Source organism: Pygocentrus nattereri, chromosome 3 (genome assembly GCF_015220715.1).
Source record: "Pygocentrus nattereri isolate fPygNat1 chromosome 3, fPygNat1.pri, whole genome shotgun sequence".
Classification (NCBI taxonomy): domain Eukaryota; kingdom Metazoa; phylum Chordata; class Actinopteri; order Characiformes; family Serrasalmidae; genus Pygocentrus; species Pygocentrus nattereri.
In genome coordinates this window covers 13,828,623-13,854,074 of record NC_051213.1, presented here as the reverse complement: position 1 = coordinate 13,854,074, position 25,452 = coordinate 13,828,623, and the positions used below count along the sequence as shown (strand labels likewise).

Here is a 25,452-nt window from a genome sequence, read left to right as displayed (position 1 = left end):
TACAGTGAAACTTTCAGTGCAGTCTTAATTTTAAAGCCTAACACTGAATATCAATGATATCAATGGATTAGAGGCTTAGCTTGTTAGCTATACTTTTTCCTAGCTGTTAAGTAAATAGTCCCTCGGTTTTAACAGAACTGGATTTTTACCTCATCTACAACAAACAGTTGCAAAAAAAAACAAAAAACAACAGAATGCAATGATGTGCAAATCATTCAAACTATAGTTGATTGAAAATTGTACAACGACAACATATCAAATGTTAAAACTGAGAAATGTTATTGTTTTTGTAAAATATACACCCATTTTGAATGCCAGCAACACATTTGATCCCAACAACACTTTTAAAAAATTTGGGAAAGGGGAACCAAAGAGCTAGTAAAAGAAATTCAGAAAACAATATTTGGTTGGAAATAAATACACAAACACAATTCTGTAGTGGAAGTCACTGCATGGATACCTCCTTCACAGTTCATCACTGCATCTCCAAATGCAATTTAAAGCTACACCATGCAAGAAAAAACTATATATAAACGGGATCCAGAAACACCGCCACCTTCTCTGGGCTAGAGCTCATTTAAGATTGGCTGAGGTTCAGTGAAAAAGTGTCTGCCAAATGAAATTCTACAGTTCTTTAGGAAACCATACACACTGCATCTCTGAGCTGAAAAGGAGAGGGACCGCCATGCTTGTTAACACATGCTTGTTAGTTCAAAAGCAGGCATCTGTGATGGTATAGGGGTTCATTAGTGCACATGGTATAGGTGACCTGCACATCTATGAAGGTTCTATTAATAACATGGCCCAGCTTATATGATTTTAAGATGGGAGTTATCTGTTTTATAATCAGTATTAATATTTAAACGCTAAAAGTGTTCATATGCAACTATCCTGAACTTCTTTACTTAGGTACTTAGTAAAAATGGTTGCAGTCCAAGAATGAATTGATTCAAATCAATTATTTCAATCGCTGCATGAGCGCTTCTCCCAGTGGGACAACATTTTACAGTTCATCTGATTTTGTTTGGCTCACTCCTGTGTTGCACGGACAGTATTGAATGTCAGATGAGTTATTCCTCATATGCCAGTAGCGGTAAAAGCTTGCACAGGCCATGATAGAATTACCAGATGACTGACGCTGGGCTTCCTCGGGCCATCAGTGATGTGTCATGGTAAAAGCTTTTTTTACAAGATCAATTGCAGTATAAACAGACCCTACATCTTTATTATTGCCTCCAAACACATCCTAACAAATGTTCGCCAACAGAAGCCAACTTATAATACAGATATCTCTGACAAGAAAGGGGGGAGGCAGTAAATGACCTAACCAGCTCACTCCAGGGTTTGGCAAGCCTGAGTCACTGAGGGACGATCTTTAAATACAATCAAGATGATGAAATTCCAGAATTCAGGATAACAGTGTTTGGGCTTTGGCATCTACAAGGAGGTTCATACAACAAGTGTTCTTCTGGCTTTAGCAGACTTCCTTATGATCCACACAGATGTATATAGCAAGTCTAAGCAAGATATCATTGTATCTAAACACAGGAATCCATTTAATCATCAACGAATGGATGAAGTAGCCCATCAGGGGGAAACAAAATAAGAGACTGTTGCCCAAATGGTGCGCCATTGGGAGCGTACTAACACAACCTTCTTTGTCCTTGCTCTCCAACATCACAAACACATCTGGTCCATATTTGAGCTTCCTGTGCCAGGATTGGCCTCCAGCAGCCCGTGGGTTTATCCTTAGTGTTTTAAAAGACATTTTTACTGCTGTATCTCTAATGCTTTTACTACATGGTTCCCTGCTTTACCTACTTGAAGTCATCATCAACACATGTTCACATCAGCCACTATAATAGTGATTAGATATTTATATATTTATTTATTAGTTGTTTTGTAGATTTGTTTGTTGTCCAAACCATAAAACATCTCGTTGTGCATTATATGATATACTGTTTTTGGTGAGCAGATACTAAATACCTTTTGTCAGTTTTAACTCCTCCTCAGTATTATGATCAATACATGGAGCAATCCATCGCTAAGCCTCTGGCTGCATTGTTAGATTTTGACTAACAATTCATTTGCCTTTAAACGCTATTATGAATAAAACACATTCTAGTCATAGTTAAAGCCAAAGCGAATAATAAAAATGAACAATAAAAATTGTGTTGCTTGACGGGGCCTGTAAAACATTTTCACAACAGTAAACCATTGTAATAAGCATAACACCTTGGCAGGCTTAGCTTGGCAAGGTGTACTACATACTTTTCACGTTTCTCAAGTGATTGGAATATGATTACCAGTAGGTGTTAAAGAATTAATAGAGACACACACTCTCATGTTATTACTTTCAGAAGGGCAGCAGCACACAAAGCTGAACTGTGAATTGTATAACATCTCATTATTTCGTTTAATCAGCAGAACGATGTGTAGCTGTAATAATAATCATCATTATAATCCTTTTGGCCTGATACTGCGCCCATTTTATTTAACAAAACCTAATGTGTTATGTTACTTCAACTTAATATAAAAGACCATTGTTGTTCTTAGCTTATACTGTAAAAGTATGCTTTGTATGACCAATTTTATTGATTTTTTTTAAACACAGTGGTCACACTGGGCAAATAATCAACACTTAGGCAGCCATTTGTTCAGTAGGTGTAGGTCAGGAGAGTGCATACTCTTAAAAACTAAAGGTGCCAAATGGAGCCAGAAGAGATTCTAAGCCATAGTGTTGCCATAAAAGAACCCCAAAAAACTTTTAAATCATTTGATTCAGTTTTGTTATTAAATGCAGTTAAATGCAAATGTTTGGGCAGCCCTGGTCACACTCTCCAATATGTTGATTGAAGTATTGCCTAAGTTTGTTTATTAAAGAAGATATATCACCTTGGTAAATGTGTGTGTGTGTTACTATTACTAATAAATAACTACCTTACATAACATATAATTCACTCAAAAGTTTTTGGCAGAGATCTAAAGATCAATCATTATATGATATTATCCCATATTATGAATGATGTATGTATGACTTGTGTATGTATGTAAGTGTAAAGAACTTATTAAAGTTTAAAGAGCCTCTTTTTCACCTTCCATAAGGTTTTCCTAGAACCACAACCCCCAAAACTGTAGTTCGCTATACTGCAGCTGCATTTTCTGCAGGATCTCTGTCCAGCTCACCTTGAATGACCACATTCAGATCAAATTCTGAATGTATGAGTTTGGTACACACAAGAAGCTGACATGTTTTCAAAAATGTAACTCCCTCACATGTATTTTGGCTGGAAAGCTGCACCAGCGGAACATTGTGTATGCAGAAAAATGATGCTCGTGTTGTGCAGCGTAAAAATGTTCAAGCCATTTGAACTCCACTTGTGTACACACCTCCTAGACAGATCTTTCATTGTCTAATGTGCAAGCCACTGTAGCAATAGAATCAGAGATATGAGACAGAAAGAACATGCCTAAGAGTAAATCTGCTCTGTGATTGGATTCTGCGCAGTGTTTGAGTGCGTCCCGTATTAATTCCACTTACATATATTCCTCTCTAGTCGGCTGCCATTGAGATTTTCGTGATAGGATTATTTATGAGTCCCTCAGCTTTAAAGTTATTGCAGAGGAGCAGCGTGTGACAGCTTGTTGACCCATGGGGCATTACCTGTGGTGGAGGACTGGAAGTGCTGCTCTTGTGGTGTTTAGAAGAGAGCTGGTCTGCACTGTGTCTGTGGTCTGTCTGCCTCTTTCGTCCAGCCACACTCAAACGCAAAGCCTCACTTTCATTCACACTTCATACAGCGACCACATCACTGGAAAAAAAGTAACGCAATGGAAGTACTTGACTCAGTTGTGCATATTATCTATATATTGCAATAAGTTATTCATGAGGGAAGGAAGAATCAAGTAATTTCAATACAACACATTTTTTCAGTGTAGACAATGTAGACAGTGCCTCTTTTTCACTTTAATAGGCCAGTCATCACTATCACTCCTCACTATTTGTGGGGTCTGCTGTTTGCTGAAAGCTCCCATATGGTTGGGCTGTCTGTGTGATGCAGAATTTGTTTGCTTTGTTAGCAGACATGCTAAACCCTCTTTAACTTGTTTCAGGATTTAATTTTAATGTCCAAAGAAAAGAGGTTGACTTTCATGACATTTTCACACTTTCAGCAAAAAGGGTTCTATATACTACTGAAAAGGGTTCTTTGACTTGTAACAAGAGTGGGACACTTTTTGCTGTTACTTAGTGTTCTTTAAAGCTGCCATTCTCAGACTGGTTCTTAGGGACTCCCACATATTTGCTCTATTATTATGCATTATTGCAAGCTGAGATGGAGCAAAGAATGTGGATCATCTGGGGCTCCCTAAGGACCAGTGTGAGAAGAACTGCTTTAAAGAACTGTATACAAGTTTTTCACCATAAAGACAAACTACTTGACCATGCAAAGAAGATTATGACTTAATTAGATGGTTCTTTGAGTGCTCATGGCTTTGTTTCAAATTTAATAATAAAAATGAATAAAATCTTGTTACATTGTCTTACATTAAAAGTTAATACAGATGTTTCCTTCTCCTATAAAGTTGACATTTTATGCAGTTTTAAAACTTTTAAAGTTTGTCTTTTTTTTTTTTTACCTTTTTTTTTGTTCACAAGTTTAGATCCTGTGATCTTCTTTCAGAAAAAAATGCTACACTCTTTAAAAAGTGGTTCTTAGTGGTTCCTCAATAAAGCTAATGGTTGTATATAGAAGGATGACAACTTTAAAGACCTAAAGAATCTGTAAAAATGGTTCAGTATAGAACCAAAGGACAAGGGCTCTGCTGTTGTTACAAGTCAAAATCTTTTTTTAGTATTATATCAATCCCTTTTGCCATAAGTGTTGGTTTTTCTTTGTCCTTTTTTCCCAGAAACACATTTGTTACCAGCTGTTTTCATTATCAGTCAGAGATGAAGACTTACCCTTCAGCCTGCCTTGCATTCGCCCACATTTTAAAAAAACAACTGTAATTATGAATTGAATTATGTACTGCAGGCTGAACAGAACTGAATGTGTAGGCTGATAGCGTTTATCAGAGCTCTGTTGGGACACGACAGAGCTCTGATAAACTCTGATAAAACTCTCATTACCTTTGATATTTTGAATATTACTGTAAACGCTGATGTAATTTATGAGGTCTGACTTTAATTGAATGAGACGCATGGGCTTATCCAGACTCACCATTAGATTGCAATTTCAGACCCACTAATGTTATGAACTCAGATTTTCTGTAATATTTTAGGCCTTCTTTTAAACCTCAGAGCATTAATGGTAGAGGAAATGATTCCCACACTGCTCTTTCCACAAAAAGTGTTTTCCAAATATAAAGAAAAGAGGCAAGAGCTGATTTCTCATGGAGTAATTTCCCAAGACTGCGAACAGAAGTTCAATCATGGGTATCCTCCTAATCTCTGGAGTTTGCTTTGATTGCTATTTTATTACTAATAAATGTCATTCTTTTATTTGCTCCTGTAGAGCTGAATGGGAGTGGTCTCTATAAAGCTCTGCTTTGGTCTGGTTCAAACTGTTTCATGATGCTTTTCCTACAGAAGTGATGGACCAACATCAGCGTCCATCCCACAGCTATTTTGTCCGTTACTCGACATCACTAGAATGCTTATTTGTCAGCTTACAAATGAAGTCTAAGGTTCCTCCTGTGCCAGCAGAGCTCTCTGTACTGTTTCAGTTGGAGTTTTCTGAATATGGCACAGGCACTGAACTCAAACTGCGCCCAGTGGCCCTTACATGACGAACGGCCCCTAGGCTGCCAAAAACATCAGCGGTATATCACTACCCACAGCGAGAGAGAGCGCCGTGTAGCACAAGGCTACATTACTGCTAATGGTGCTGGATTACAGCAGCACTTTCCTATTACCAGCAGACAGACAGGATCACCTGAGTGAACTTTCACCCGTACAACAGGATTGCTAGATTTGCCCTCTGTGTGAAAGTAGGACCAAAGGCAGCCACAGGCCTGGCCAAGAGCCTGCAAGGCTCTATTGCTATTTATCTTCTAGTGGCAATATATGAATTTTGTGCTGGAATATACTGGCTGAAAAAAGACACACTGCCTTCCTTTTTATATAATCACCTTCACTTTTGAGTTAAAGGGGAATTCCACCAATTTTTCAGAATTTCTTAAATGGTTCAAATGTAAGCATTCAGAGTGTTTTGTGAAATTTTACAGAGAGAAACAAAGCCAAAATTATTTACTGTTGTGGTAATAGAAACCAGATGTCTGAACACTATAGTGCCTTTAAAAGCAGCCTCACAGAAAGTATGTACATGACATTGTTATAAATACACTGCTTGGTGACTGAAACAAACGTTTTGAAAAAGTTTTAGCCTATAATCTGTTGTTTTTTTAATCCAAAGGGAGAAGTACATGTAAGAGATTATAAGGCAGAATAGTCCTCAACGAAATGATTTATTTATTTTTCCATATTTACAGCTCTTTTGCTATTATCAACATTACATAAACAAACATAGAAGACATGTTTAGGTTAACTAGTTGTTCACTGGTTACTGGCAATCACTTGATTAGAAATATTGGATAATGACTTGATTCTGCATGGCTCTTATTATATACCAACTGATTTGTCTCAAAAAGGAACACATTTTATTTGTTAGATTGCAAAGTGTCATTAAGCAAAATAGGGATCTTGCAAAACAGTGAAACTTGTATATAACTAATACAAAAAATACATAGGATGTACCCATTGTGGTTTGCACAAAAGACAGTAAATGAGAGGACATTAGAAGTTTTAAATACTGTATATAATCTTGAACATAATGCTATATTGAAGTTTTTACACTCTTATTGTTTTCCTTGAAATAAGGACAATCTTTAATATGTTATTGCAACCAAATAAAGAGCAAATTCTTTTTTTTGTACTTAAAACTATTTCGTAAAACTAGGATTTTATAAGTGAAAATAAATGATGGTCTACAGAGAGCACACTTCTGGACATTTTTATATATTATTACTGTTTATTTGCAGAACATACTAGAAAGAATAGAACATATAACGTGGCCTGTGCAAAAGTTGTGGCACATTTTATATTTTATGCTTTACTCTTTTTCCAGTATGTTAAATTCTGTACATAAACAGAAATTGTGCACTAAAAATTTCAGGAAAATTTTCTTTCTCTGTAGAGAATGTGTTAATTCATTTTCTCTTAGAAAATCAACAAAACATGTTTCGTGTTCAAACTTTTGCATATGACTGTACATAAGAAATGTTTTATAAAGCATCTAAAAAATAACCATGGCCACTGATTGATTTCAATGTGCATGAGTGTCCTGGGTTTAACTCAAAATCGTTTCTCCTCCAGGCCACACAGGTCGCTTGCTGAAATCCCTGTGCTTCACCAGTTTGACTTTTCTGCTGCTGCACATCATTTATCAGATTACCATCAACAGCCTGTTAGCAGGAGACAACATTGAGCCCGACTTCAACTGTAAGTACCTGCTCGTTGCTAATTTCTATGCCACTTCATTTCAAATTGTCCTGCTCCAGGTTTACTGCACCTCCATGTCGATTAAACAGAAGAAAAGTGTAATAAATGCAGTTAAACATGAGCTCAGCATGGTGGTTAGTGTGAGTTTTCAGACACAACTCTAATTCTGACTAAAACAAACAGCCAGAGAGCCGAGTGGCACCTGGACTGGGCCTGGCGCGGGTGACCTGAGGTCAACACCCCTCACCTGGGTCCTGTTACCCCTGACACGAGGGCGCTGCAGGACCAGAGCCCCACAGCACTGCTGGGCGTGGACCCAACCAGTGCTGTTTGCAACAGGCACACTGCGCTGGCCACACTCTCCTGGCAGCTCTAAGCCACAACATCTGTGCACAAGATGGGAATCTGCACATAATGAAGAGAAAAAAGTGCCCAAGCGCAGCAGAACTGCATTCAAATGCAGAATCTGGGCCTAAGGTCATTTGTCTCATGTCTGTGTGTAGTCATAAAAATGTGGAAATGATGACCAGAGGCCCTCGATCGAAAGTTTAAGTTTTCATCAGAGACCCTTGCAAATATTTATTTTGCTGTGTCGTGAATGGTTCCTCAGTGACGTCACTGTGAAGTTGTTGATTTGGTCTAGACAGGGCATTGCTGTGCTGTTGTAAATGTGTGTTAATGGCCGTTTTTCACAGAACATTTGTTTGAATGTGAGCAAAGTTAACTGCCAGCTAAGCCTCACTAAAGTTTAATTGAATGATAAATGCATTCTTATTGACATATAAAGAACAGTTTTTCAGAAAAAGTCTGTAAGTAAGTGCTGAAAGGGCACATTTATTATGCAGGTATTAATGTTATTATTCAGTAACTACTACAAATTATTTAGAGATTACTAGGAAATTAATGTGCAATTATTAGAGTAATGACTTCATGTGTGAAATAAAATATGAGCCCTTGGCGTTTAAGGAGTTAAAAACATACACTATTAAATGATTGCATTTTCATCCAGTGAAAAAAAAGGCCCATTTAGTAGACGTTCTTCATATTTCAGCATCTAGAAAAAAGCAGAACATATATTTAAAGGACAATTACATAAATGCCTCAACAAGTAAATTACATATTTTTCAGTATTCTGTGTGTCAGGAGTCTTGTTTTCATTTGTTTAAACTAATCTACAGGGATATTTCCCACACCAAGTTCAGTCTTAGAGATTGGTTGTATTTTCTACAAGTAATCTCAAACACTTTCAAAATGTAGTGGTCAGTTTGGTTTTCTCAGTAAGGGCTTCTTGACAGTTACACAATCTTTCAGACTCATGGTGTTGAGTTGTCTTCTCACAGTGGAAGGATGGATGGAAACATTGGTTGATTTTTTTCTGAAGCAAAAGTGAAGCTTGATTTTCTTCTTTCTCTCAAAGATGAAAGATGTACTGTTTATCTGATGGGGACACATTTGATGGTCTACCAGGTCTTGCATGGTTGTTAGGAGTCCCATGTCTCTATATCTTTTAATAATCTTTAATAAAACTCCAGTTTTGAAAACTCTTGATTTTTTTTTTTTCCATTAATTTTTTCTTTGACTTTCCCTTCCTTATACAATTATACTAATCTGCTTCTGAAAATGATTAACTTGTATTTAACTGCTGTTTTGAGTGGAAGTTAATTTTACGAAGGGTGGTCTCTGACTTTTACACAGTACTGTGTATCTATAGTGAAAGAATGTATGCTCCTATGGAATATTTAAGGGACCACCAGACCATCACAACAAATTGCACCTAGTCCTGCGCTGCTTTATCTGGTTTGCCCATGCTTTGAAATGCAAATGGAAAAATAAGCTAGAAGACATCCAAGAGGTCTGGATGAATTTATATACACTGCCACGTGTTGGTGTCTACAAGGCCTGAACGTACCAGAAACGCAAATGATTTTATTCAGACTAAAGATTTTTTATGGTGAGGAACTGTGTGTAATGACTTTTCTGTCTGGTCAAGCACACTGTAATTCAAACCAACCACATGGTGAAGAAAGAACAGCTGGCATATGAAACCGCTTAAAGTGTTTGCTGTAATGGAGTCTAAGAGAATTTTACTAACAAAGTTTATATCTGGGCATCCGTCAGGTCTCAGGTTTATGAACATCACTAACCCTTGGTGTCAGGCCTCAAGCAACCATTACACATCTTTCATATAAACTGACCTCTGAAGCCTGTTATGCCTGAAAACATAACTTGCACTTATAGACAGAGTGCACAAATGAGCAAAACAATGAATCTGCAAATAGCATAATGTTGGTACAAGTGATCATAGAGAGAGAAAAAGTGAATGAATGCAAGCTGAAGCAAAAACTCATACTGTTAGCAACAGAACATGAGAGGGAGTCTGTTATTGTGAGCAACGTCATGAGTGAGTTTCAACCTCAGGCACAAGCTGAAGGCAAGTAATCGGAGCTCTGACTTCATTTGCAATAACACAGTACCTCGAGTGTTTTATTGCTTTTATGCGACAGTTCTGCAAAGTAATGAAAAAAGTAAAGAAGCCCCAAACCTTGCATCAAATGTGCTTTAGTACTGGCTGCTCCTTCCGCCACAAAAACAGTAGCCTTTTGCAGATAGAGCCATAAAACTGTCAGACTCAGCTTAGCTTTTTCAATATTTGCCAGATTAACCTGAATGCTGTTTTGTTCTGGCCAGGCTGTAAAGCATTTTACAGCTCATCCTGTTTGCCGAGTTGTACTCTGTTCAATTCTAGTTTGTTTAGTTATTCCCAGCTGCCACCTGAGCAGCTTGCTTATGAGCAAAGACAGGTTTAGATTGTGATGTAGACCTGCTGTCTCACGGTTCTTCAGAATCTGACCAAATGGGCTGCAGGCCAAATTGTATCTTATAGAAGTTATATAGAAGTCATTTAACCTGTTCATTTTCTGTGTTTGTATGTCCTAAATCAGAGTCTTGGTAATAGTTCTTAGTGGAATGATATAGTTATTGTGAAAAAAAAAACTGCTGTTATCACAAATAAGAGCCTGGGCAGAATTCCTCTCAACCAATCAGATGGTGCCACAGGAATTAACTATTGTATTAAATATACATACACACAAAACACAGACACATACAGAGCTCTCTTGCTGTGCCTTTACAGAGGTCAGAGTTCAGGTCTCTGGGCAGATGAGCAGAACACAGCTGGGTGACAGGAGCACATGTAGGACAGATGTGTGGTGTTTGTTACGCTGCATGCCTGTCCTTTTCTTTATTAATACCACTCTCTTATACCTGTATATACAATACTTGTCCAAAGAGTTGCAGACATCTGCTCATCCAACATTTCTGCAGCCCATCTTCTCAATTCAAGGGTATTACTAGTGAGTTTGACCCATTTTTGCTGTAGTCTACTCTTCTGAAAGGCATGATAACAGCTGGACAATAAGACAATATTTATCATTACTGTGATAAATGCTACAATATGGTACAGTAAACTTTTCTGAGCATATTGTAGACATCGTCAATACCTAAACACATTGCAGCACTCTGTTCGATTGTAAACAGAGCACAGTTAGTCCTGTTTAAATGGATTTAGTGCAGTACAGTGTGTGATCTTAATATTCATTGTTTTTGACAGTTTTTTTTTTAAATGTGGTGCCTGTTTGTCTGACAACTAATCAGATGTCAGAAAATAAGAAATGTAATTTAATTGTGTCATGAAAACTGTGGAAAAAAATGATTTGCCGTTTTAACTTAAAACGTAAGTCACCTAGTTGCCTTCAAAATTTGAGCTCATCAAACTAGTATGTTAACAGAACAGTAATCTGTGTTTTACTGTCTGTTTACTTATTATATAAAGTTCAATGAACTAAAATTAAGGCAACAAGCTTACAGGAGCCAATTTTTTACAGTGTTGAGGAATCATGATAATACATTTTTGCCTTATTGCCCAGGTCTAGGAAAATTTGTTGTGGGGATTTGATTGTATTCAGTCATAAAAGCAATGGTGCGGTCAGGTACTGATACTGGATAATTAGTCCTGGATCACAAACACCACTCCAGTACATCCCAAAGATATTAGATGGAGCTCCATCACTCAAGAGAACTCAGTTCACTGCTCCACAACACTGGGTAACTTTATGGCCCTCTAACCAATGCTCGGGCAAACATTGTATTTGTTATCTACAAACTTTTAGACATATAATGAATTTTATTTCCCTTTGCTGTAAAGGGATGAAAGAAATTACATTGTTACATAAATGAGACAAGCTATATCCTTAGGCTTTATTTTAGGCAGTGACTGATAGAAATAAGAACATCTGTGGGGCTGTTGTTAGTTTCATGCTATAAAACAAATGTAATAAATTATACCAGTTTTCAGTAAATAATTTACTATTGGAAATAATCACAGTGGATAATTATACAGTTTGCTGTGGAAGGCTGTGGTTGCCAAGAGACATAATGTTCAAATATTATTGCATGAACAGCACAATCATTTTTAATAACCTGATGACATGAACGTAGAATTTAGTTGATATGTGCAGTCATAAGTGTGCATATCAAATATTATGCAATGGCTTTGAACATGGCTCAGAGAAACCTATGTTAGAAATGAAACTGTCCATGTTATACCAAGTCGCCTGGTTTAACTGTTTAGTTTAATGATCATTCTTGATCTTGTCTAGCAGTGGGAGTTTAATGTAGATGATCAAGTTGAATAGCATGTATGTTAATATACATTGACCACTTAATGAACCAGGTATGATTCTATCAATTTGTCCAGCCACATAAATTACTCACATTCTGGGCTTGATGGGCTTTTTATTAAGTTGCAATTTTCCACATTATTTTTAATTCTCTTGACACAAAACTGCTCACCTTAAAGGTCTAAGTAATACATTTAAATTAAATTTGTGTTCTGACTGGCAGATGAACTCAGTGACCCCCCTACTGTTGAACCAAGCAGATTTACTTCAGCTATATTACTTCTCTAATATGGGTAGGAAGAACCTATTTAAGATTTAAAGAACCACCAGATAATGTTAAGGATATGTCCTTAAACCTGTACCTCAAAGTCAAGAACCATTTAGAAATCTTTAAGTGTACAGTATGTGGAGGTTTTTTAAACTTTAATACATCTCCTTTACAACAAAGGTTCTTTTAAGGAACCAAAGGTGGTTTTTCTATGGTATCACAAAATAATCAAAGCATCTTCACATAGATCAAGTCCCTTCATTCAGGTTATACTGCTGTTTTACCACTGAATTTGCATCTCTTTGCAAGCATATTTCTTCATGGCAGGCAAACACTTGGTATGTGGTTGTTCTGGTGTCTGCTGTTTGTCTTCCAAGCGTGGAGCGTGATCTGTTCAGATTGCTGTCAGACACAGGCCATACTCAAAAAATAATGTGAATGACCAAACAACAAAATCAGATTTGGGCCACTTATACTTGCAATCTGAATATAGCTATTGCTTGAGTATCAAACTATGAATGTATCTACTATTAAACTACTGAAAACCTGAATTTTAAATGGTGTCAGTTCAGTGCATTAAACTATGACTATGCAGTTCTCTATGTCTGTTTATATCTTCTCTCCAGTTCTGAAATAATCATGGAGTGGTCTGGAAACTAACACATAAACAAGAAGCACTGTGCAATTGTTCAGTGCTCTGGCACTGTTTCCTTTGTTTTAGTCTTGGTCAGCAGTGGGAAGAGTGACAATCTGCAGTCAGAGCCCAGCTGGGCTGACCATGACTTCCCATTTACTCAGCCTACTTTAAAAGGATCTGGTATCAGTATTAACACAGTTTCACATAATAAGGCATGCATACAGGCTGATCTCAGTACACATGCTAAGAGTCCAGTCTGTCCTCACCCCCACACTGTAGACAGGAAGTGACAGCTGAGTTGCAAACGATGTTTGGAAACACCTGGTGTTTGGACAAACCACATTAGACATGTGTGTGTATATATATATATATATATATATATATATATATATATGCCCGATGTTAATGTAGGGAAAGAGATTCTGTCATTTCCAATCCTGTTTTTGAACTATTATCTTAAAGCAAAGCAGAGTAGTTGTTTGGTTTATGAGATTATGCCTTAAACCCTGCTTTATAACACCTTAAATTTTAAGCAACCATATACGCAACCCACTCGTCTGTCCCTCATAACTACATAACATACACAGTAGTTTCGTAGTAGTTCATAGTAATTACTGAATAATAGGTTTTAAGACTAAAAACTGAATTAGGCCTAGAGTTCAAGGGGTTAAAAAACTTTACATACAAACTTTAATGCGAAATAATCTCTTTAAAGACTAATAGTCAGCCTGACCAAAATTATTAGTAATTATCAATATTTGTTTCTGATATTATTTCTGGACATCAGTGTTGGGTGATATGTCTTATATATCAGTCAGGCTTTAGTTAAGAGATTTGAAGCCTTGGTTTGCAGAAATAAAGTGTCCAGACTAGTACACCAATTAGCATGTCTTAGGCTGATATGTTAGTCACATGTTAAACACATTTTCATGTGTTTAAAATGTTATCAACACAGTTATTGCCAAAAGTAAGGAAGCTCAAAGGCAAATGTGTATTAATGTAACATGTTTTAAATAAATAATATTGATATGATGAAAACATTTGAATCAAGTAAAATCCACGCACTACTTGTTTTACAGTGTAATTTGCTCACAATATCTGTTAATTTTATTAATTACATTTTTGCAAAGTTGTATGTAAAGGTTTGGGTGCACTGCAAATGACATGTGTATAGTGAAAATGGTATCCTAGAGGAACATATGGGGGACATAAAATATGACCTTTTCAAAAGCTATATTTTATGTTTTTTATTATTTTTTTCAATATGCTGAACTATTCTGTTAACTTATTTTTACATAAACAAATGAACAAAACATGTAATCTGACAGCGTTTATTTTGCATATAAGCAGCATTTACCTCCTTTCCACACGTACTCCAGGGCTTGCAAATACATGTGGGTAAAACTAGTTCTGGAAGTTTCAGGCTCCTGTCTCTTACCAGCGTTCTTATATATGTAGCGCACAGACAATAACTCTTTATAAGCTCAGCACAGTTATTTGGACAGTGACCTACTTATCAGCAACTTCATGTTTCTGCTCCTAACATCTTTAAACTTCATCTCTGTGCAATGCTGGAGGCCAAAGATGACATCTCCCACCCCACAGCTGTTGGCAGGGAATAAATTTGAGTGAGTCATCAAAAAAGGGCCATATTCTTTAGCTATACCTCCCTCTGAGCACGGCTGTGGCGAGGTGCAGGAAAACAAGCTCTCTTTCTGTGGAGGAGAGCTGGGGAAGTCTAGAGATGAAAGCAAGTGAAAAATTACTCTCCAAAGTCTCACAGGGAGTTTTGTGTCAATCGCGAAGCTCCTGTATGAAGCATTCCCAATCTGTCAATGAGCTAAACGTCTCAAAACACAAGTGAAATGTGTGATAATTGCTCCACAATGAAAGGCAAGTGCAATCGGAGGCTTATTGATGGGTACACTATGAGTGCCAAAATGGGTTCTTTGAAGTGATGCCATAGAAAAAAACTCTATTGGTTTCTAAAGCAGCGGATCTCAAAGCAGTCCTCTTGCCAGTCTACTTTTTTGACATTAATTACATCCCAGAAAGGGTAATTTCACTAATATATGCATTTAATGTATATGCATTGCCTTTTTTGAAGTGTGATGAATGCTGTTTGTTTAATCAATCAGTCACTACTCAATACTTGTACATTACTCTCTAGAACACATCTGTACCAACAGGGGAAATCAACAAGTCAGTTCAATACCTTATTTAGGACATAGTATGTTTGCCTAATTATAATTTGGCAAATGCTGTTTGAAATCCCAGAAACTAGACAGTAGAAAGTTTAATGTCAGCTGCTTCAAAATAAAATTAAAAGCTCACGAATATAAATTTTACAGAACTGTTTCTGAATGGAAATCCAGTCAGACTTGTTTAGATCAGGTTGATATTATCTCTTCTTCAGCAATGTGATGTTTAGCCATCAGTTTCATATAAGCAGGATAATATTTATAGAACATCCCGTCCAGGCTGTGCACAGCTGTTGCAGGTAAACCATGCACACACAAATTACGAGGACAGACATGAATAAGCTATACAGAAGAGATGTCATTTTTAATGCATCTCATGTAATTAGTGTTGTTCTGTTAGAGACATGTGAGTAGCACAAGTAACGGCATCAGTATGTCAGTAACAGCAGTGTCATTACAAGAGTTTTTACTGTTATGTGTTACAGTACTTTGTTACATGAAAAAATAATCATAGAACTGCAACATGTTACTTTATACCGTTACAACACTGTTCAGATGTGCAAGTATGAAGATTCTTTTAAAGTTTAAAAACTTTCACATAAGCTATTTCTAGGACTGCACATCTAAAGCAGTAACATTTATGAACCTTGATTTTTGAAAATGTTTAAACAACATACTTTTCAAACTGAGTTTTTAAGATTACACATGTTAATTGAAGTTTCTTATTTATTCTTAATTATGAATTCTCTGGGTTTTTTCATGAATGACACATTTAAAGTGATAATTTTCTCATTTAAGTCATTCTAAAAAATATAATCACTCTTATTTAATAAACAAGACACATTTTACAGAGAGATCAAATAATAATTATTTTATAATAAACAGGACAGCTTTTACAGCGCCATCTCTTTACTTAATACGTAATTTAAGCAGAATGTGGAGAATGTTGGAAGTTCTGTTGGAAGTTTATTGAACATTGTACCATATGAACTCAAACCAGCATGCCAAAAAGACATTTACTTCAAAACATTGTTATTATTTACATTATACTATTGGCTTAATCGTGTGACTAAAAAATGACAAGGAATTGTACAGCTACTGAAAGCGTTTTTGTTTTATGCCAGGAAGGGAGGTCCCATCAGTCACCTTGACTGTTTAGGTTTAAGACATAGCACTGTGTGCTATATTTGACTTGTGTTGTTGATGCTGTAATTTTGCTGTAGGCAAAATTCAAGCTCATTTAGATTTCAAATATATGAATTAAAACAATTATTTTATGAAATTATCTTTTAATGCAGAATCCACATGTGAACAATATGTTGTCTACCCACATGCAGTATACACTGCAGATAGGTGACGTGCAGAGAAGTGAGCAGGAAATTCTTTATCAACAGATAGTGATGGCCCCAATGATTTTCCAGGTATCAGCATCAGGCTGATATTAGCAGAAGGATCAGATTCCCAGAGCAGGGAAAAATCAAATGAACTCCAGTCCTGTAACAAATCTGTCCTGAAATAGAACACACACACACACACACACACACACACACACACACACACACACACACACACACACACACACATTGTTGTTATCTATGCATTTCTTCCTGTGAGGAAGTAAACTGTTTCACTAGTTTGTGCATGATAGTGTACTTTTAGATGTTCATCTTAAGTGGATTGATTTGATTTAAGTGGCTCATTTTCAATATCAGATCAGTATCAGCCAGTGCTCAAAAGTTTCAAAATCAGTATCTGTATAGGAAAAGTAGTATTGTGCCATCACTATCAGTAGATGAGTGAAAGAGAGAAAGTAGGCAGTAGCAGATCTGTTGTACATGAAACAGCTGTATGAAGACAATAGTGCAGAAAGTCTATATTGTATTGTTTGTTGGGGTTAGTCTGACAGCTATGCAGTACAAATGGCGGTTATGTGTAGCAGCCAGAATCAGGACATGTAAGGATCTTTAAACCTAACCCAGCTTAAATAAGCACAATGTACTACATGTTGTTGTAGGTTTGCAATAAAAATCCATCTACAAATCCAGAGCACAGGACATTAAAATGATAAAGTGTTTTTATGATAAAGAGTTTTTAGCAGTAACATTTCATGCAGCACTGTTGTAGGTTCACATACCCACAAGATCGCCGATGCATCTGAATACTGATTTTGGAATGTGAAGGCATTTTTTGTGAAAGCCCACCAATCAAACGTCACTCTGACTCCCACCTCACTGTGACCTCTTCGTGTGAATTAATAAGCCATTGTTTGCCTTTCTGGCACTCATATGAGCTACAGCAGCCTTGTCCTGATGCCAGAAGGCAGACATTTCATCCGTCGCCATGCTGAACTGGCTGCCAGTAATAACAAATGTCCAAACGTGTTCCAGAGCGTTTGCGTTGTCAGTAACTTACAATAACGCACGGTAAGAATTGTCTTCCCTAGGATGCGCAGCCCACATGCTCTAAAAATACCGCTGCGCTCTAGCCTGTATTTTTGCACAAGGCCTTTTAACAAAGGCCAGATTCAAATCTTTACCCATGTGAGGTCAGGGTAATGATGTAGTGCTGAATTTGTGCATCTTGAAAGGGTGGAGTGGTTTTGGATAGAATTTCATTGACAGAGACTCCAGTAGCCTGTGCAGAGGTTTACAGTTAGCAATCTTCAAACCCCTTCAAGCACTGAAATGAATACCTAAGATGTTTTTAGCTGATGGACATTATTCTGTTATGAAGTTTGTTTGGTTTTGGTCTCCTCAAGATAGTAGGTTCACCACTTGCCATCTCAGATTTCTTTACAGTGGTAGTGATGCAAAAAAGAGGTCACATATATAGCCATCTTATTTACTATCCAAATCACTGAATCTGCATGTTTTCTTTAAGTACTTTTTTTGCCCCACAATGCTCTTTGCCATTAATGTATTTAAAGATATTTTTTAGGCCTAACATTAGTCTCAGCCATGTCGTAAAACAATGTCTCAGACATCAGGCAGCGTATTCATGGCCATTTTGTGCAATAACTGTAATTAACCACCTTAGATGTCTGGTTTCTATCACCACCACTGTGAACAACTCTTAATCAGTGAGTTTCTCTAGAAGGATGCCTTTCACATCGACTCTGTTTACATCTCATCCATTTTATTAATCAGAAATTTTTGGAACAGAAATTGGAGAAATTCCCCTTTAAGGCTAAAAATTGGATTTGTCACTCCAGCCAAGTAATGTGAACCTAGCCTTAAGTGTGGACTGTAACCTGTCAACACAGAATATAAATCAAACATGAATTGAGCTACTTATACTAAATATATATATACTACTTATAACTAAATATATAATTAATCATGTAATTATGTAATTACATTTGAATATACTAATGAAGTACAATAATATCCCTTGACTAAGGTTATCGGTTGTCTCAGAAAATCTCATTGATGTTGTATCTGTAGTCAGAGTGGAAATGATTTGAGAGTTGGCAGATGTTTAGCGCTGAGCTTTTGTATTCTCCTTGTGTGGTTTAGCATGGCTGGCGTGTCTTGTTCTCCATTACTCTCTGCTATGAAAAGTCTGTATTGAGTAATACTTTTGCACTCCTGCTGAGCTCTAGCACACGCACAGCTTTGTGAGCAGTGCAGTTTTAGAAGTATAAACCAGATAGTTTGGGTTATGCTTTCAGAAAAAAAAAATTAAATTAAAAAATCTTACAATCGCAGCTCTGTTGCTGTCTAGAAGGCAGAGACTACCCAATTTATTTATCTCTCAAAATTTTTGTCACCTAGATGTGTATGGTGGGAGAAATATTGTAACCTTCCTAGTTTATCCTGATGAACTGACTGAACTTGTGTGTGAGGAAGAGCAACCTATTTATTTTTCTCAGGATCTCATTGGCATCTAAATTTATGTTCATTGTTCTCACAGAACATTATTATTAAATCATCATACTATGAATCGAGCGGTCTTTATTTAGAGCTCCTCCCCTGAACCTCATCCTGTGTGTAATGCTTTCCTGTGCTTTATTGTCTTTACATTCAGAGCGGAGGCCTTGAGCTGATCCTGCAGCTGCTCTCCACTGCCTCCCACTTCCAGCCTAGCATGGCCTCCTTCCACACACACACACACACCTGAGACAACAGCACACCTCAGACAGCAGCAGATGAGGAGAATGAAAGAAACAGAGATTATTTGAAGAGTTATAGTCTGGTGTCTGATTGCTGCATGTTACTTTTTTTATATTTTTTATATTTTGGTTAAGTTAAGTGATACTTTTTTAAACCCACAACTGGGGAAATTCCACCTCTGCATTTAACCCATCCATGAAGTGAAACACCACATAGACACTTGTGAACACACACACACACTAGGGGGCAGTGAGCACACTTGCCCGGAGCATTGCACCCAGGGAGCAATTGGGGGTTAGGTGTCTTGCTCAAGGACACCTCAGTCATGCACTGTCAGTGCTGGGGATCGAACCGGCAACCTTCCAGTCACAGGGCCGGTTCCCTAACCTCCAGCCCACGACTGCCCCCAACTGAAAATTAAATGAAAACTGGCTATAGGAAAAGGGTATGCAGAGACCTGTTGTGTAATTAATTCAAATCATTTTAATTAATTTAATAATAATAAAGTCACTGTAGTTGCAAAACAACAGAAAAGAGAACATTGCTATTTCCCACATCCTGTGTTCATTACTGTCACATATATTCAAGCCATGTAGACTCAGATCCAGGTAGTTAAAACGCCTTATGAGTCACATTTCATTGTTGTCAAAAGGCATATTTTTGTCTCTTCTGGAGATTTTCCAAATGGATGTTTTGCAGATCTTAACTGAGGCTCTGATTTGCTAAGAGTTTGGATAACACTCCCAAAAAATGCCCAAACAAGATCTATTAAAGATTGTGCCTCTTAAATAAGCAAAATAGCTGTCTGTTTTGCAGATTTGCCTTAATGAAAATGCGATTTTCTTTCTATTGCCTCAAAGCAATTTTGAGAATGGCGATTGTGTATTTGTGATTGTGTAAATTTATACCACTGAGCGGCAGGTACTGAGCTGATACTTAATAATTTTAGTGTTTCTTCTTTAGTGTCATTTTCTTGTAAATCACTTACAGATGCCCACTTAATTGCACATGTGATTAATACTCTTTATGTGGGATCTTAGTAAATCAAGCATTTGAGAGTACAAAACATTAGAGCTGTGTGCCCATTAGGTGTGCATAATAGAACAAACACAACCCAGGACCAGTCAGAAACTGTAGTGCACCCTACGAGACATACAAGTTAGAGTCCTGAAAAGAATGGAAACTGTAGTAAAAGCAAAGAGTGGACATGCTAAATACCGAAAACTTATGTTTAGTTGTTGAAGTTTTTGTATAACAAACCAACAACTTTATTTGATGGCTGTTCTGACTGGAAATTAGTTTCAAATAGCTAACATTTCTGATAACCAATAATATTGGCTGATATAATTTTATTTCCTAAAAAATTTAAACAGTAGTTTATGTCAAAACATTTTACTACCTTACATGATAGCCAGTCAGCTGTGTATGATCAGGAATGTTTGTCAGGTCTCAGATGTCAAATTTCTTCAACTCTTTGACTCTAACATGCTTTACACTGTGGGAGTCATGTCAGTCTCCATTTTTGTTTAAATATGTATGAAAGCTACAGTTTACCAATACTGACTGTTTTTTTTACATCATATTTATTTAGTTTAGTGGACACACCCTCTGCAGGTATGACAGGGCTGACCAATTAATTTTACAGAGCTGGTAGCTTAGTTGTAGCTCACTGAAGTTATTGTGTTGCGAACATTCCAGAGCTCTAGTAGAGCCATTCTCTCAGTTCTGGAAAGGGAAACGCAGTATATTGTTTGTCAGTTAATCACAATATTTTGCAATAGCGATATCACTGATTTCACAGAAGTCTCATTCATGCAAAGGAGCCCTGTATTTTGTACAATGTATTTTGTTGTGTGCTGTGATCACAGTTGCAGTTGGGTCTTTTTGTGGATGCTCTGATAAATCAAGATATTCATACAATTTAACAAAAGTAAACTATTTTGGTTAAAAAAATAAGCTGACCAATGTAATGTTGATCACAATGGTCTACTTATGAACTTATGAACAGTGATGGAGTATATAAACATTGTTAAAGTTTGGAAATGTGTTGTTCAGAACCATACAGTCCATATATGGAAACCAAGCTGCAAAAACAGGCTGTTTTTTAAGCCAGCACATTTACATATATCAGCCTGATGAAAATATCCATCCTTTGCCACAGGTTATACATTTTTATGATGGTCACTGAGCATCTGAGGGAATAAAATTACTTTATAGTTCAACAAAATTGCCCAACTTATAAAATACAGACTGTAGATGTGTAATGATGGAAGGGATCATTATGGTGTCAGCATTAGGATTGAAATAGACATTAGCCATAAGCACACACATCTGGGTTGGAGCAGTAGCCCTGCTGAGTTCCTGCTGAAACCGAAACTTTGACGTGCGAGGCAAGCTGACCAGAATGAGCACGCAGCACCAATAGAAAATACTGGTTGGACATTGCCCTGATATTTTCCCATGTTCTTAAGTAAATCTTGACTCAAACCCTTGCATTAATGAAACGGGAATCGGTCCAAAATCAAGGTACTCTGTGGTTTTCTTTTAGTGCCACGTACAGTTTTAATGCTGCTCAGAGACACAGCACTATATAACTGTAAGAGAAAAAGTGAATGCTACACTCAGAGAGAGAGAGCGAGAGAGAGAGAGACCTCACATGCTCTGCATCTGTACATTTTGGGTGCATCTGACCTTAGCAAAGGTAAACTATGAGTGATCCTCAGAGAGCACACATGCATTTCATATATATTATTATAGTCAAAAGCAATATACAGTAGAATCTTTAAAGATGCCTTGAAAGCTCTCTTGTCAATCGTCCAACATCAACAAATGCTGGTAGCTTGCTTTGCTATGTCACAGGTGCCCATTGTAGTAGATAGCATAATGTCATCAATCCAGTGTAAACACAGTATATAGACATGCTGCTGTTGGTGTTCGCTGATAATGACCCATGCAGGGAAGCATGTGCTTTAAAATACCAAACCAACACTTTGAAAATATATTTATACATGATTTAACACCTGTCAGCAAAGTCCATCATATTATCTCAGCTGTGTTGTCTGCTTTGCGGAGCATTTTGTCCTCACACAGGATTAAACTATTAAACAAGAAGTCCTGCTCCACACAATGGCACCATCAAGTATTCCAGGAACCTTTTCCTGTTTGGCACAAAGAAGCTTGCAGGCTTGGATGTTGCTCAGCTGCCAGACAATTTACTGCTAATTACAAATCTGTGCAAACGGCCATTAGAACAAGTTGTTGATTTTTCAGGAGATTTTTCTGAGGCAATTAGATGTAGTTTCAAAAACAAAAAAAGAGTTCAAAAATGTATTCAAAATGATTACATGATCTTGTGAGAACACCGCTGGTTTGGAAGGATGTGTAGCTGTTAAGAACTGAGGGAAGGAAATACGCACAAAAAAATGAAAATTAATACAAATCTTAATTAATCTAAAAATTAATCTTAATTTTTTTGCTATTGTAATATTCCTAGAAATCTTAGTAACTTTGTCGGCTTCTGTAATATTTAGCAGTTATTTTTCATTTGTACTGTTTTTAACAGATTTAATCATGTTTTGTGTGCAAGTTTCCCAGTTCAGTATATATTGCTATCATTGAAGTGAACAGGTGCTCTTATGTAGTTTTTTCTCACATCTGACATGATCAGCTGGTCAGCTGATATATTGGTCAGGTAATCGTTAAGTCTAACTTAAATATTTGAAGACTAATTTAACTAATCAGCTCATTGCTGTTGGAAGGCATATAGTGCAGTTAAAATAGTCCATGCACAGCCCCCCCCCGTGCTCAGAATACCTGGAAGTGTCCGTGTAAACACACATCTGTGGGTACACACTCACACTGAGCTTTAGTGGACTGTAGAGACTCTCCATCATGCTGCAGGAATGTAAGTTTTGTGCGGACAGCTTGTTTCAGTGCTGTTATGCTTGCTCAATCACATTTGATCCAAAGCATGATGAAGTCTTGAGGAAGAGGGCGATAAAAATCCAAACGCACTGGGTTTATGCATGGCATCCTGTGCGATGACGGCTTGTCTTTGACTCGTGGGGCTGCAGTGGTCCCATAGTGTGTGGTGTACTTTACAACACATGCCTTCTATCAGTGGAATGCTGTGAATGAGGTGTTTGGAGGCTGTGAACACAGTAGGTACAGTGTGTTCGTCCTGTCGGACTTTCTGCAAGTCATTTCCAGGATCTAAGGAAGTAGTCAAAGTTTGTACGCAACATTCTCAGGGTCTGGCAGTGCACTGTGTACTGGATTAAATTAGTAACTTTTTAATTGCTTGACAATAGGTGTATAACCCAAAGTATAGGCTTGAGATCATTTATGATAGTATCATGAACATGCAATTTATTAAACCTGTAGCAAAAACCACCAAAGCAAAAACTACCAAGCTATAGCAAGAATAAAGTTAGATTCTGGCAAGTTTCTGACCAGAAAATGTGTTTATGTTCTGAATAGAAATGTATACTAAAGAATACAATATCTGCATTATGTGAATATTATAAAATAAATGACATATTATGTAGGTATTTGAGCTTTTATTTTCAGTAACCTACTCTCTAACTTCTTTCTTCTTTGTTGTCTTTTACTTTTTTCAGGTTCATCATGGGAAAAATCAATAAGACAGCTCGGCTTTGAAAGGTAGGAGTGCGTTGCCTCCAGATTACAAATCAAGTTGGACACTGTTTACATGTGAACGCTGACAGCAGAGAATGTATTGTGATGTACCGAAGACATATTTTGTTTCATACAGCAAGCCAGGAGGTTACACAGAAGAATAGTCCATCAAGCACTGAAAACAGAATCAAAAGAATATGAAACATTAAATCATAAACAAGGCGTAACTATTACGGCCAGCATGTGAACAAAGACATTGACGTCCCATCCCTTGGCCTTAGGTCTTGAGAGACTTTGACAAGTGTGGCTCAGAAAACCTAAATAAAGTTCTCTGTTTGTTGTCCAGACCCCTTTGGAGGAATACCTGCTAATTAATCAGGAAAAATAAAATGTCAAAATAGGCTCTTTAGGTTTTCAGATTCTAGACATAACAAAATGCTACAAGATCTGCGCAACACCGATTATTTTTTTCCAAAGGACTCAGTACTTATTTCTCCACCTCTGCCGTCACAGTAGTCTGATTTGTCTTTAATTAACTTTTGAGAGGGAAGAGTGTGCTGCTTTAGTTTAGTCTAGGCCTAAGCTTAATCTATGTGCAGTTGATTGTGTATGCTTTTTATGCTATTTTGACCATAGCCTATTTTGACTTAATTGGCTTGTTGACAATGCTTTAGCCTGTTCTCACACCTGACAGGTACCTTGAGGAGTGATAATGAGATGAACTCAATACTTTAAAGTTAAATCTTTCTGCAGCCTTTGGTACCATTCAGTAACTTATTTTCTGAAATCAAAGTAAGGCTGTAAACTGCATCCTCAGATTTGTCTCTAAGCAGGCACATGTGATTGAATTAGACATTAGGACATGGTGGGTGGCATCATTCAAACAAAGCTCACTGTTATTCCTCATCTTGGTAATCATGTTTTCTGGCCATTATTTATCCCTGTGTGAGTCGTGTGTCTGTGGGCCACCGTGGCTGCTGCTGGAGTCTGTTGTGGATCAGATGTGCTGGCGGCTGCCTGGCCGCCTCCTGTTGAGTGGTGGGAGGTGGGAGAGGCAGGTGACTGATGCTGATGAATGCCGGTCAGCCAACAGTGTCTGAGCTGCTTGCTGAAAGATGGCCTCCACTTACGCAGAGTAGGCTGTGTTATAAAGCAGAAGAGCTGAGAGCAGAGATGGAGCATTTCATTAGAGTGATTCTCAGAAATAAAGAGGTGTCGACTCTTTCAAGAAATCTATGATTGTACTATAATTTTAATGTTAAAAATTAATAAAATTAATTAAAAAAATAAAAAATAAAAAATGTAGAGTACTTTTTCCCCAGGACAGGCCTTGACAGTGTGGCCATGATACATTAGTCCCTTTAAAAAAGAAAACTATACAAAAATAAAACTGTATATAATGATACTGTGCAAAAG

The 25,452-nt window shown here is 37.2% G+C and overlaps 1 protein-coding gene across 2 annotated transcripts in view; it reads left to right on the top strand.

Moving 5' to 3' along the window:
• The window catches only part of LOC108431241 (piezo-type mechanosensitive ion channel component 2), a 143,376-nt gene that overhangs the window by 33,840 nt on the left and 84,084 nt on the right, over window positions 1-25,452 (top strand). For both annotated transcript variants that reach the window (XM_017704263.2, XM_037536789.1), the window contains exons 3-4: window positions 7,376-7,501; window positions 24,018-24,060. In XM_017704263.2, coding sequence (XP_017559752.1) covers window positions 7,376-7,501; window positions 24,018-24,060 — 169 coding nt within the window. The remainder of the gene's footprint in view (window positions 1-7,375; window positions 7,502-24,017; window positions 24,061-25,452) is intronic.